At 53.2% G+C, this 14,951-nt stretch overlaps 1 protein-coding gene across 1 annotated transcript; it reads left to right on the forward strand.

The window, feature by feature from the left end:
* The first annotated feature begins 5,251 nt into the window (after positions 1 to 5,251).
* On the forward strand, positions 5,252 to 14,352 carry APLN (apelin). Its single transcript, XM_036910953.2, has 3 exons — positions 5,252 to 5,760; positions 11,439 to 11,610; positions 12,292 to 14,352. Exons 1-2 carry the CDS (start codon positions 5,694 to 5,696, stop codon positions 11,603 to 11,605), a joined length of 234 nt encoding a protein of 77 aa, XP_036766848.1. The 5' UTR covers positions 5,252 to 5,693; the 3' UTR covers positions 11,606 to 11,610; positions 12,292 to 14,352.
* Positions 14,353 to 14,951: the final 599 nt, after the last annotated feature.

Raw genomic sequence — 14,951 nt, forward strand, 5'->3', positions numbered from 1 at the left:
TTCTGCTGTTTTTCAAATTCCTGTAAAATAGCTCTAGAGACAGGGATGCTTTGAAGCTCTTCTTAAATACTTTTTACCAATATGGCTGCTACTGAACTTGGCTTATGTCTTAGCGAGTAAGTTGCATGAGGGGTACTGAGAAGACTCATTATTATGAGGTACTTCGAAAGGGCAGGATTGTGGAATGGGGCCCTGTGCCTAACTGCAGCAGTTTGGAAGCCTTCACAGCCAGCTGGGGCTCTGGGCAGCCAGTGAGTGAGAGCTCTGTGCTGGAAGGCAGGGAGGGACAAATAGGAGTGGGAGCTACTGAGACCTAGATCACAGCTCTGACTCTGCCACCAGCTTCCCTCCCTCCCTCCCTCCCTTCCTCCCTCCCTTCCTTCCTTCTTGCCACCAGCTTTCTGTGTGACCTTGGGCAAGACACTATTCCTTTTGGGCCTCAGTTTCTCCATCTGCATAATGAGGGGTTGGGGCTCTCTCTTTCTTCTGAAATTTCTCCAATTATTGGCCAGACTCATTTTCCTCCGGATATTCGCTATCCGCTGCCTTTTTCACCTTACTCCAGTAACAACAACTACTACACAACTGGGGGCCGGGGGAGTTCAAGTCTTTTTGTTTTTTTCTGCAAACTTGGTATTGGCCCATTTAAGAATCTGTTGCACAAGTCGTGATGATTTCACCAAATTAAAGTATACAAATATGGACACTTGATATATATCATACCCAGAGTAATTATTAATATGACCATATATAGGTCCTTCCTGTATTCAATGAACATTTATTATTTGCTTTGGGTACCAGCACTGCTGGTGAGAACACAAAAATGAAAAAGACGTAGTCTTACAATCTCATAGCATTGGTAAGGTATATAAAGAAATACCTATGAGAACCTATAACATTTATACGTCTTGCCTTATTAGGAGAATCAAGCATTGTACCAAGTATTTTACAGGTATTGAATCCTTCCAATAACCCAAGAGCTAGGTACTAGCCCTTTCATCAGAAGAGGAACCTAAGGCTCAGAAAGGGCAAATGATATGCCCAAAGTTACCTATTTAGTAAGTGATAGAGCAGCTTTATTCTTGAACCCATGTACTTAACCACTATGCTTTACTGCTTCCTAATTTGATTCAAGACAGTATGCATTAGGTGTAGGACATGCAAATAAAGTGATAAAGGGGCCCAGAGAAGTGAGAATTTGCTTCTTGAAGCTCAGTGAGGGAAGAGTGTGGGTTTTGAGGTTAGGCAGGCCTGGGAAAATTACTTAATTCTGTCAGCTTCAGTTGCCTCATTGGCAAAATGGGGATGACAGGGGACTGTTCCATAGGTGTGAGAATTGAGTTAATACATGTGAAGCATTCAGAACTGTGCCTGACACATAGCACATGCTGAATACATTTTAGTTATATCATCATGCTCATTGTCTGTGGGCACAGGGAGAGAGGACCAGGCTGCAGCAGGATTGCCTTCTGGGGCTTCATGGCTGGACCTGCAGGTTGAAAGTTGGGTTGTGAGTTGCCAGAGGAAATCCTGAATTTTTTAGTTGACTTTGAAGCAAGGTGCCCCACATAGAGCAACCAAATGAAAAAGTCACTAAAGTGTCTCGTTGTATGAAACGATGGAGTGTGGTATTACCTTGGGGTAGGACGTTGTCTCCCAAAGGCCACTGTTAAAATAAATACCATACCTGGGAGGCAAAACCTCAAACCACTATCACACATGAACTCCCTGGATCAAGGGCACTCACTGTATTAGCTGCAGCAGAGATTGGTGCTTTTAAGGAATAAGACAGTGAGCAGTTTTGATGGCTACTAAGAAGATGTGTGTGGATGGAGCAGGGAAAGAAAGAGCCTTTCCTTCTTGATCAGTTCCAAGAGGCCAGAGGCCAGAGCCCAAAGGTTGGTGAGGGGGGACATGTCAGAAAGAGGAGCACACTCACATTGAATGAGCAACTACTGTGTGCTCGGGATGGTGCTAAGTACTTTACATGCATTATCTCATTGAATCTCCCAACCATAATAAGGTAGGTACTCTTACTATCCTCATTCAACAGCTGAAGAAACTGAGGCTTGGAGAGGTCACACAACAAATGAATGAGATTGAAGAGCAGGAATTGAATTCAGTTATTTGAAATTCAAAAGCTGAGCTCTCTGTAATACACCACTCTGCTCACTCAAACCCAGAAGACAGAGAGCTGGGTGAGTCAACTGAGCAGCATTACCTGGTGGTGAGGACACAGCACACCAAGCAGAACTGAACAGCTTGTGTGCAGTGCTGAGAGGGACAAGTCACATGCTGGCTTCACATAGGTCAGCCATATCATCTCTGTCCCCAACAATACACTGAATCCTACCCTTGCCTCCAGGATTGCCCCTGACCTTGATCAGAAACTCGGTCTTGGCCCTGACCACAAGCCTGAGCCTCATGTGCAACAATGCACTTCATAGCTACTTGCTGCCTTGGGGCGGGAGAGTGGGGGTGGTTTAATGCACCTCCTCCCCACTCCTGAAGGAATACCTTAAAACATTTATTCTGCTGCTATTAACTCAATAGCATCATCTTTCTGAATAAAAGACAGCACAGAGTTATGCTAACATTCATTTCTTCAACAAGCAGTTTCCGAGTGCCAGCTATGTACCAGGCACTGTGCTAGGAGCTATCATTCTGGTGGGTGGAGACAGATATGAAAGTTGGTCATTTGAATATGATATTGAGATATATGGAAGCCCTTGTGTGGGGTGTGGTGGCAGTTCGGAGTTACCAATTGGAGTTCCATTCCTTGCCTCATGGCTCTCAATTCAAGAATAGGCACACAGGTACGCTGGACCCTCTCCGCAGGCCCACAGTGCACAGCATGCAGGTACAGAAGTGCTCCCAAAGCATTGCCAGAGTAGTTGCCAATGCAAGGCGCAGCCATAGCTGCTAAGAAGAGGGCAGCACCAGGGGCAAGAGTGGTCTGAGAAAGGAAGAAGATGAGATTTTGTATCTGGGACTGGAATATGGATGCAATTTGGTTAAATGGAGAGAACGATTAGATTAAAACATGATTCTCCCACACGTTCAGCTCCTTCAATCTTGCTTTAAATGCATGCCTTCTATTTACAGAGTGTTGCTTGTCTTGAACACTATTGGTTTGCTTTTATTATTTTTTTTACCTCTGTGCATTTTGAAGAGTAGGTAAGGAGGGAAAAAGGATTATAGAAAGAGGAAGAATGAATCAGATGTTCTAACCCAGCGCTGTCCAATAGAACTTTCTGCAATGATTAAAATGTTCTATTCTGTGTTGTTCAATACAGTAGCTGCTTTGTTCCAGTAGCCAGTAGCCATAGGTGGCTACTAAGCAACTGAAATGTGGCCAGTGCAACTGGGAAGTTGCATTTTTCATTTTATTTTAATTGTTGGTAGTATCTACTGTATTGGAAAGCCCAGATCTAAGCACTTAGCAAATAGCCCATAAACACCCCAGTAAAGGTACAATTAAATCTGAATGCTTCTATTAACCTAGTTATGGGGAACACTCATTTTGGGGGTGCATGGGCGTGCTCAGTCAAGGGTTGGAGCACAACAGTTCCTAAAAAATGACCCTACAGGGGTTTATTCCCCATTTGCACAGTGTCATGATTAAATCTCATTTAATCCCATAACAACCCTGAAGAGGGGAGGATGGAGATGATTCTCCCCAAGAAACCCAGTAAATTTAGGTGTGGACAGCTAGGCCCTGCAGTAGATGAGGGAGGAGACTAGAGGCCAGGTGATTTTCCTTTTGGTTGGAAGACTTTTCAGGAGGACAGCACAGGGGAAATAATCTCGTATTATGAATGCCCACTGCTCACAGCTGGGGCCTCACAGATGAAGAGAAGCGCTCTGCTTCCCATGTCTCTGCCTTTTTCCTACTGGACTGTGGCTAATGGGGCCACAGACTCCTAACAAGAACCCTATTTTATTCCCTTCCCATGACCTTGATTTGGGCAATAGAGATGTTTTGAAAAGTTCATTTATATATTCAAAATTATATATTGAACACCAGCCATGTCCTACACACTGTTCTAGGTCTGGGGATAGAGCTGTGAACAAAGCAGACATGCTTCTCCTGTGGAGCTGACAATTTTGGTGGAGGAAGACTGATAATACTTGTGTATGTACTGGGTTGTTTTAACATTTCTGAAGTATTTTAAATATACCATCTCTCACATCTTTTATGGCACACATACACACTGTCCAATGTATTTTTTGTGTAAATCTGGACTTGTACTTCAAGCAAACTGCCTGGCTGGCTGAAATGTGGAAACGCCTTACCATTTAGTCTTTTAATATGTGTTGAGTGCCACCTATGTGCAGAGTCTGATATTGGGGACTTCGGAGAGATGCAAAAGGATGAGAAGACAAGGTCTTAACTTACAGGGTTCCCAGCCTGATGAAAGAGGCAATCCCTTCTTTTGGAGCTCCCAGGCTATAGGAGCTGCCCCCATTGTCTGGGAAAGCAAACTTCAGGACCCACTTTCAAAGGTGAATCCCAAGTATGTGCAAAGTGAATTGAGCCTAGACTGTTTGGAATTGGGTAAACCGCCCTCCTCATGATGATGGGGACAACCAAGAGAGAGGACACCACAGGGGCTCCTGCTTGTCCCAACAGCGAGGAGCAGCCCCTCCTGGATTACTGCTATCCTGGCAAGCTTCTGGATGAGACAGGATTTGAGGTGTTGCTGCAAGAACGAAGAACTAAGGGGCAGGATGGGGAGGGCTGGGGCTTTCCAGGTGGAGATGACTCCCGGGGGCACTGGGCAATTGAACAGTCTTGGTCACAAGCTTCGGGGATCATCGCCAATACAAACCTAACTGAAGATGCAGAGAAAAGGAGGACCATGGGTGGGAGTCTTGGCCAAGCCCATGCTGCTGGAGAGCAGCAGAGGAAGAAACAACGGGTAAGAGTTTGGGGGCAAAGACGGGGGTAGTGAGGCCAGCCTGGGCCAGGTTCTTCCCGGAGCACCCAGGTTCCTTGACAGCTGTTAAGGAAGCGAGGTGAGAAAGGGTTAAGTGTGCCTCTCCACTGCCCCAAATGCTTCCTGTGTTTGAAATCCTTCAGGTCCCAAACCCACTGGCCCCTGGCCAAGCGGGCATTGTCCGGGGAGTGGCTGTGGGCTGTCAGAGCTGCCGCGCAGCCTTTGTTGTGGGGCCACCTCGAGGTTCCCTCTCGCGCCCTGGCTGGGGCTGCCGGGTGCGTGCCGGGAGGGGGGCGGTGCGGGAGGCTCGCTCCCTCTCCCTCTTCCTGGCCCCCCCTCCAGCCCTCCCGATGACCACATGACCAAGTGGGCTCACGGCCAAGCCGTGAGCTACAAAATGCAGCCCCTGGAGTGAGCGGGGAGCATTCTCGCTGGCAGCCGGGGCCACGGGCAATCGGAACAGCGGCCGAGCAGCCAGCCTCTTGGAAAAAGCTCGCCGCCCCCACCCCCAACCCCGGAGCCTCCCACCGAGGCCAGCTTGGCAGCGCTGCCCCGCCGCAGAGAGGGAGGCTGCAGGAGAGCAGGCGGCGAGCGAGCGCGGCGGCCGGCCAGCCTGCGGGCCCGGGAACCACGCGAGCTCCGCGCACGCACGCACGCTCCGCTGCTCTCGCGCCTTCGCTCGCCTCCGGGCACCCGGCCTCCCCGGCCTCCCCGCCCCCTGCTAGGGCCGCGGCGGCCGCAGGCGAGAGCAGCATGAATCTGCGGCTGTGCGTGCAGGCGCTGCTGCTGCTCTGGCTGTCCCTGACGGCGGTGTGTGGAGGTGAGTGCCCGCCCGCCCGCGCTCCCCTTGCCGCTCTGCCGGCTGCAGCCGACGCGCTCCCTTCCCTCCGCCCCCACCCGCGCTCTCTCCGCCTCCCGGGGGCCGGGCGCGAGCCGTGCAGAGCAGCCACGCGCCAGGCCGCCGGCTGACAGGGTGCCCCGGGCCAGGGGCTGGCCGGCCGCGGGGCCCGCTTCCTCCGGGGGCTCTGCTCGGCCTCGCGCATCACCCGCCCGGCGCCTAGCCGCTCGGGGCCGCAGGCGTGCTCCCCGGGTCCCGTGCCCCACGTGGTGGAGGGCGTGGGGAGGGGACAGGTCCCGTTCCCCGTGGATCAGTGGAGGGACCTGACCTGAGCCGGTGGACTGGGCACCCGCGTTGAAATGTTTCTGGCTCCTGGAGGTTAGGGGCCGCTGGCGGTCTCAGGGCGCGGGCCACTGAGAATGATGTGCCAAGATGCAGACGTGACACTTGTTGCATAGGCAGCAGCGGGAGGCGGAGGCGGCAGCGTGGAGCCCAGCTGTTGCTCCTCTCAGCCTGCCTGTGAGCAGAGGCAGCCTCCCCCAGGCTGAGCCAGGCAGGGCCGGGCCAGGCTAGTCTTCTCCTCCCTTACCCAAGGTCCTGTCTGCTCTGCTGTCCTACTCCCACAGGAGGCTCCCCCAGACTCCAATCCACCCTAGGGACTCGGTTCTGGTTCTTCGCTATCCTGGCTCCTGCCTTCCCCCTGCCTCAAGCATGGGCGTGCTTCATCTTAGTCCACCAGTCTCCAGGCACCAAACCAGGAAACAGTGCCTGACACCTACCGAGGTGCAGCGTAGGGAGGGGGAGCCCCATTGCCCCCACCTGCACCACAGCCCCAACCTGGCATATTTGGCACTGGTGCTCCCTTACCCCCCCCCCCCCCCCCCCCGCCAAGCCTGGTCCTCACCCATGTCTCAGCAGCCCCAGTACAGGCTGACTGTTCCCTGTGTGTCAATGTCTCCTGGGGCTGCCAGCTCCCACCTCCAGCTGCCACAGTCCTGTGATCTGGCTGTCATTGCTGCCTGCCTAGCATCAAAGAAGGGGAAGGCCAAGACCAGGTGGACTATTGCCAATGCCAGGGCTATAGTCACAGGGAAGGGGGAGCAGAGGGAAGGAGAGGGCAGGGCAGCAAGTTTCCTAGAGGAAGGGCACAGCACCCTACTTGGTTTCCAGACCCTTCAGAGCAAGAGGATGGCCTGTAGCCCAGGAGCCTCGAGGGGCCTGGCAGGGCTCCACCTCTCTCTCTTTGTAGGCTACCTTCTCTCTCTGCTCTTGCCTTTTGGCACTGCCCTGGCCCTGGGAGCACTGCCTGGCTGCTGAGGAAGGCACATTGGTTGGGTCTGGCACCACCTGCCTTGGCTAGCTGTCCAGTGGTCTCCCTCCTTAGGGCCAGAGAGCTGAGTCCCTCCTTGGTAAAAAGGGAGCAGGCTTTTTCCTCAGAAACTTCTGTGAGGCTGGTGGCAGGAAAAGAGGGAAAGTTATGGATGAAGGACACAGCAAAGGCCTGCCCTCTAGGAGCCTACCATCCAGTGCAGTGGGCAAGACAGGACACCCACAGGACACTGCCACTGGCACAGAAGCCAAGGTGGTGCCTTCGGGGTAGAAAAAGTGGGTGCAGGAAGGGCATCCCCGAGAAAACCAAGGCTTCCCACTCTGCATACTTGGTGCTCCCCCAGAGGCTAGGGGGAGACTCTTGGCCAGCTGACCAATAGAATTGTTTCTGGGTCCAGCTGTTGGGGCAGTACTGGGAAAGGGAGAGCTGGTTCTGAGGGCAGGGAACACTGTGCCTGGCCCAGACCCTGCCACTTGCTGCTTTAATTCACCCTTCTTTGTTAGGCCATCTATCTTCACACCCTGATTTGGGGAAATTCGTTGCCTTCACATTTTGTTTAAGCCTAGCCCTGGAAACTTCCAAGGCTCCCACTGCCTTCTGCACCCCATGACGTCTCCTGGAGCTGAGGACGGTGTCACCTCCATGCAGGTGGCCACCAGCCAAGTGTCCAGGTACAGATGTCTTACTCCTGCCTTGTGTCCTGGGTCAGGAACAGGGACCCCAGAACCACCTTGCCCTTGTCCAGACTTGCATGCTGTCCCCTGCCAGAGTCCCTAGTCAAAGTCCCAGGCTTGAAAACGATGCTTCCCACACAACATACTCTGTCCTGACTTGGAATGTCCTCCCACCCCCACCACAGACAGCCTCCTGCACTGCCTCCTGATGAGGGATACACATTGTTCTTCTGAGTCTGAGAGCTGCTGGCCAGGGCCAAGTGTCCCTTGGTCTCTGTCTGAGCACCTTTCTTTCTCTCCTCCTCGCCCTCCCCAGCCCCAGCGGAAAGCCTGCCTCTGTCACAGTGGTAGTGCAAGGACGGCCTGCTGGAGCCCTCCCCATTCCCCAACCCCTAGCGCTCTGCCCGCCTGTAACCTGACTCAGGTCTCAACACAGGGCAATGCCAGGGAAGTGGAAGGCCAGGCTGCCAGAGCATGATGTGTCCCAGGGCAGCAAAGCTGGCAAAGGTAGATAGCTCAGGGCACTGGGGTGGAGTGCTGGGCAGACAAAGGAAGGGTGCCTCATCCGAGAGATACCTGCAGGACCCCAGAGTAGTGTTGGGGACAGAGCCAGCGGGGTCTCTACGAGAGCACCCATGTGGGCTTTTAAAGCAATCACAAGATAGGCTAGGCAGTGAGAGAAAAAAACAGGTGTGTCATCCCTGGTGAGGGTGGCATGTCCCCGAAGTCACCTGTACCTCTTTGTATACTGGCAGGGCTGGATTTCAGGTTGCATGAAAATTGAATTCTGTTCACCCCAGACTGCGGGTCTCGGTGCGGAGATGCTGCAGCTTCATTGCTGATGGCACAACAGAGAGCAGTGGCTCCAGATCCTCTCAGCCTGAGATTCTGCCGGGGACTACCCAACCTCCCTTTAAGTAGCAAATGAGTTGGAGAAGACATTTAAGTGCACTGAGGATGGCCCTCATTTCTAAGGGGGAGTTCTTTTGTACAGCCAGGACCTCAGCAGTGAGGAGAATCAACAGCCTCTACATGTCCCTTTGGGCAGGATAAAACCCAGGTTTCAGGTGTCAGCTTACCTTGGGGTGAGCCAGACTCAGAATCTCAAGTAGGAAACAGGTGGCTGATAGGATCAGGGTGTGGGAGGAGCTGCAGACTTCCAGCTACAACGGGGACAGTGAGCCTCCCACCCAAAGGGATGCAACATGCCAGTGGCTTCTGGGAGGCTGCTGCCCGGGGCCTGGCTGAGTGCTGAGTCAGCTCAGGGTAGTTCTCTGCAGACATGGAGTCAGGATGTCTCCCTGGCCAGAGTCTGAGCCACCATCCCTGTTCCCCATCCTGCTTCTTGCCGCCCCCCCCAACAACCACTTAGGGCCCTTCACCCCTGGCCCTGCCCCCTGGCTGCCACCAGCAGTCACAGATCTGGGTGCTGAGCATTTGGAGATAATATCCTCCCCATCTGGGTACTGTGCCTCTCTTCTCCATGCCTGCAGTATCCCTGGGGCCATAACCTGTGCCACTGCCCCCCACCCCTAGTAGTTGAGGGCATGGATGTGAGAACCAAGGCCTCACTTACATTGTCAAGGCCTCTCAGGCCCTCCCCTGTGCCTGGCCACATGCTCAGCACAGTCTTCCTGCCCTGAGTGTTTCTCTGGTACTGACTCCTCATCAGCATCATTCCTGCACCCCTCCCCCTTGGTAGGCAGGGAGAGCCTTAAGGGGACCCCAACACACAGAGAGGAAGCTGAAACAGCTGGGGTCAGGGGCTTAGTGTAGGTCCTTCCCTGCTTTCCCTCTCCCTGGCCCAGCCCTTTTGCAGATGGCACCATGAGGGCAGCTCTGTGACAAAGAGACCTTCTTGCCCCTGTCCATGCCTACTGTCCCAAAGTGAAAATATAAGTTGTGTTTTAATTCTCAGTAGGTAATGGCTTTGGGGAGGAGCTGACACATTATCTCACCCTGAACAGAAGCACAAATGTGTGGCTGGTAAACAGTACTGAGCCTGTGACATTTCTCAGCGAAGGAGGGTGGAGGCCTAGAGGGCATGCGTGCCTGGTGGCTGTGGCGCGTCTGGGCGAGTGCAGAGAGCAGCCGCACCAAGCCTGGGCGGGGAGGGCCTGAAGGACAAACCCCGCCTGCTTTTGGCCCCAGAAGAGGATAAACGCCTGGAAATTGTGTGCAAGTGAAGGAGGAGGAATCATCACAAGAGCCAAGGAGCCAAGGGAGGAACTAGAGCATGGGGACACTTGGAGTCAGGGAGGAGAGAAAGGAGGAGCTGCCAGGGGTATGACTGGGGGGCTAGCAGCCAACAGGTGGTTGTATGGAAACTGTGAGCTAGTGGTGGGGATTCCTGGATGGATGGAAATGGAGCTTGAGGGACAGGCATACAGCTGAAGGCAAATCCGATGGTGTGGTGGGAGAGAGACTGGGATTCATGATCGCTGGCTCAGAAGCTGTATTTCTGCAGGCCAGCCCGAACCATCTCATCTCCCCCATCTGCCTGCTCCCAGAGGCCAGGCTTGTCTCTGGAGTGCCAGCTTGCCTCCCTTGGCTGGCCTGCAGCCTCCATGGGAGCTGGCCCACGTGCCTCTTCCCTCATCACACCCAAGAACTCCCAGCATGACTTGGAGTGTATTGTCAGGGCTTGATCTCTAATCAGGAGGCTTCTACTGTAAGCCAGATGTGGACAGATGTGGGGCAGAGCCCCAGAGAGCGGAAGAGAAGCGAGCCAGGATTGAAATGGAAAGAATTTACATCAGACACACAGGGGAGATGTGGTGGGGGTGAGAGGAGATAGTGCGGTGGTGGGAGGTGCCAGCTGGAGCAGCCCGCCCCCTCCTGCAGCACACAGTTGCTGATTCAGGCAGCCGTTCACTCACGTGTTCACCCATTCATTCATGAGATACTTACTGGCCTGGAACTCTGGTCACAGACTGAATAGAACCCAGCACCAGGCACACAGTCCCAGACCCCTGCCCCTGCCAAGCCCCAGCCATACTCCCAGGAGGCCAGGGGAGCAAGTGAGCCCTGGAGATGCCCAAACACTGATGAGATGTCTGGGGGTGAGGTATGAGATCTCCAGTACTCCAAAACGGGTCACCAGCATATAAAAGGAAGTAGGAGCAGAATGACATGATGTTGCAGATTTGTTTTAAAATACCTCAGCAACGAAAAAGAGAAAAGTGATAATTAAAGACCATGTGGCTCTGGTCGGAATAACTGTTGAATCTGGGTGTTGGGTATGTGGCTGTGGGGGGATTCATTCCATTGAAATGTTTTAAGCATGTCAGCGGCAAGGTTGCAATGGAGGGCTTTGGCCCGTGGTGCCCCAGCCAAGTACAGGCATAAGGCCCCAAATTGCACCCCCAATGATGTACAAATAAGTAACATGTTTGTATCTGCCAGAAACATGATAGAAGTGTCAAACAGACATAAAGGCAGCTCCATAAACTGCAAGATATGAGTAGCAGATTCTGTTTGCCCCAGGACAGTGTAAAAATGGCAAATTGTTTATTAAGATAGAAGATAAAAACAAAGACAAGCTGTGGGAAGTACCACTTCATGGAGAGATTGTCCCCCACCTTGGGCCTGCGGTCTGTGGCCCCATGCCCATTTGCCTCAGCCTTCCTTGCTAATACGCTTTCTCCTTCCTGCAGGGCCCCTGCTACAGCCTTCTGACGGGAACGGGATGCAGGAAGGGAATGTCCGCCACCTGGTGCAGCCCAGAGGATCGAGGAATGGACCAGGGCCCTTGCAGGGAGGTCGGAGGAAATTTCGCCGGCAGCGGCCACGCCTCTCCCATAAGGGCCCCATGCCTTTCTGAAGCAGGTACTTGAGCCTCTGCTCAGTGGGCAGTGTGGCAGGGGCAGGGGAGGGATAGCCTGGAGGCTGGGTGACTCTGCTGCTGGCCTGACATGTGCATGAAGCAGTCCCAGCACCACATACAACATAGGGGCTTACAGAGCACCTGTCTTACACCTTCATTTCACAGATGAAGAGACCCGAGGCCCAGAGAGGGACTTGACCCTCAGGACCAATCTCCTGGCTCCCCAGGATTTGGGTGCTGGCTCCCCTCCACCCTGCTGCCTGGGGTTGTGCCAGCTGGCCCAGTCAGAGAGCTATAGAAGTCCTGCGGGGGAGGGCTTGATGAGTTGGGGAGGGGTGCCCCAGATTATGCCAACGGGTATGCAGTGTAGATCCTCACCAGAGAGGAGGAGGGAAACAGAGAGCCTTGGCGGGTAGCCCACAGAGGACAGGAAGACAGTTGCCCAGAGCTGGGGGAAGGAGAGAAAAATCAAAGGCGGCAGCAGAGATTAGAGCCTAAGCCTGTCCCAGGCCTGGCCTGCAGCTGGGATCCCACAGGACTGGACAGCATGGCGCCAACTGAGGGGCCTTGGCCTTTGGATTCAGGGTTGTGGGGAGTAGGGAATGAAGTCTGTCTCCTCTCTTTTCCGGGTGGTTCCTTTGGACTTGTCAGTGACTTTTCTCTGATCCTTTTTGTCTCTTTAGGATTGAAGGGGCCTCCAAGTACCCCTGCGGCCCCCTCTACTCCATAGATTGGTCTGCTGCTCCGGAGCCCTCGCATTCATGTGCCTCTCATCTTGCACCTGTCCTACCTGCTGATGGTCCCGGCTCTTCTCACCCACCAACTTCCCTCAATGGCATGGTCTTGTCCCTGGTTTGGATGAGTCCCTTCGTCTTCCAAGGATCCATTCAGCCCCTTTTCCTGGCCTTTCCCCACCCTTCCCAGACTGCCTGTGGAGACCCAGCACTAGGAGGCCATCCTTCTTCTCCCCGGCCCTGCACCTGCTCTAGTCCCCACCTTGCCCTTCCAGGACTAAGCCCTTCCTTTCTCAGGAATGCCCTGGGGACTGGGGGGCAAACACTCCCTTCTCCAATGGGCTCTAGCAGGTCCCAGGTTTTTGTGTCAGCTGGCCTCTTCCCCTGGCCTCCAGAGCAGGATTGAGCAATGGGTAATGAGAGGCTAGTTAGAGGGGCTGGGGCATCAGTGTGCAGACAGCATGCCTTGGGGACACTGAGACAGGGACTTGCTCTGCAGCAAAGGGAGGCATGAAGCACTGGACAAAGGGACGAATGGCAGCTGGGGCTTCTTCCCCTCCCACATTTGACCAGATAAGGAAGAGGCAAAAGAGAGCCACCCTGGAATACCTTGTCATCCTCTCACCTTTCTGTGTCTCCTACCACTTCCCCCACCAACTCACTCCCCCAACTCCCACCTTCACCAGATAGTTCAAGTTCCAGCTCAGGAGGGGAGGGTGCTGGGCCGGCGATGACTTTATACCTTCCCAGGAGCAAAAGCCAAGCAAGAGGAGGGTTTTTGCCAAGAATCACAGAATATCAGAGCCAAAAGGAACCTTGGAGATCACTTAGCTCTGCCTCCTGCAAACTCCTGCAGAAACAGAGGCCTGGAGAGGGGCAGTGACCTGCTTGGGGTCGCTGCACAGCCAGAATGAGGACTGAGGTCTCCCAACTCCCACTTGATGATGTCCTCTTCCCTCCTGATAATGTCTTTTTAAACCACAGTAAGTGCCTTTGCCCAAGGTTGGGGCTGGGGGTGGCAGGGAAGGGAGAGGCAGAGGCAGCTGTGAACTCTCCTGTGGTCCTGTGGGGATGGAGCTGCTCACCCTCCCTGGCCTGCACCCTCTAGTCTCTTCCCCAGCCTGGGCTGAGGAGTCCCATGACTGGCCAGCAGCCCCCATTCCTGCAGTGCTCCCAGACCCTGGGCATTTCCACATGGGCAGCTCGGGCTCTGAGATGACTAACTGGTGGCCCAGCCCAGCACTGGGTCTCAGGGGCCAGTAGGTGGCCTTAAGTAACTGGACTCGATACTTTCCCTTCATGTTGACTGGACCTTCTTTCCCAGTGACTTTTCCTTGGGGGAGTGGGGAAGGAAAGAAAGGATGGATGGAGACAGGGAAGAGAGAGGAGAGAGGAAAGATGGGAGGAAGGGAGGAAGGAGACATGGGAGGAGTAGAGTTCTGAGCAGGCTTCCTTCACAGAGGACTCCCAAGAGGAAGACAAGGGGAGAGAAGAGCCGGATGGCCACCTGTGTATGTGTGGGGGCAGGGAGAGTCAGGGCTTTGGGTCCCACAGCGCCCCAGATGTTGCCTCCCTGTCTCTCCCCCTTACCTCCTGCTGCTATTGCTATACTACTGCTGCTTCAACACCTGCCCTGGGCGCCAGTCTGGGTGCCACCAACCCTCAGGCTCAGAGTGGGAGGCTGGCCCATGTCCAGAAAGCCCATTGTGCCACTGATGCCCCCACCAGGGCCTGGGCCTTCCTCTCCCTCCTCCTCTCTGTATCTCCTGCCTCATCAGCTGCCCAGCCCCATGGGGAAGGAGGAAACGGGGGATGGGGGACAGAAGAGGGCAGTGGGCTGAAGGGCTGTATTATTTAAAGTGGTTGTGTATGATTCTTATACTAATTTATACAAAGATACTAAGGCTCTTTTCATTAAATTGTCCCCTTCCTATAACTGTGTTCACTGTATTTGTAAAGATTGTTCTGTGTAAATATGTCTTTATAATAAAGAGTTAAAAGCTGACAATTCACCCTTACTCTTGGAGGTCATGTTCAGGAGAGGCATTGCTGCCCCCTGAGGTCCATGGTTGTCCCCATGCCCACCCACTGCACATGTAGGGAGATGCGTGCCTGCATCCCAAATGGGTTCCAGGTCAAACGGCCCCAAACCAATTTGCCACAAACTCACAAAACAAATCTCTAACGCTTGATGACTGGGTCACATAAAATTCAGTCCATTTTTCAGTGTTTTGGCATCTGTTTGGGTGTCCTAATTTTTTGGCAGTGTCATTTATAGGATCTTAAAGAAGCAATTTATTTAAGAACATTTTGGTTAAAGGTGGATTTCTACCAAAAGTTGTTTTGTATCCTTGGTGGGTGTCTTCTAATTTTATCTACTTTTGAACACTTCCGGGACTTTTTAGCCAGTTTGCCTTTCTTGAAAAATGTTATGTTTCCTGCAATAAATACATTTGGTAATTACTTCATATGTATCATTTTATGTTTCACAAAATAGAGTTGCTTGATGAATGAGATAACCGGAAAAATAAAATGCAAGTTCAACACAGTTCTGCCCCATCTGTCTCATTTCTTCATGCTAGTTGTCAAAATGCCAATATCCTGCAGGA

This window comes from Manis pentadactyla, chromosome X, assembly GCF_030020395.1.
Source record: "Manis pentadactyla isolate mManPen7 chromosome X, mManPen7.hap1, whole genome shotgun sequence".
Classification (NCBI taxonomy): Eukaryota; Metazoa; Chordata; class Mammalia; order Pholidota; family Manidae; genus Manis; species Manis pentadactyla.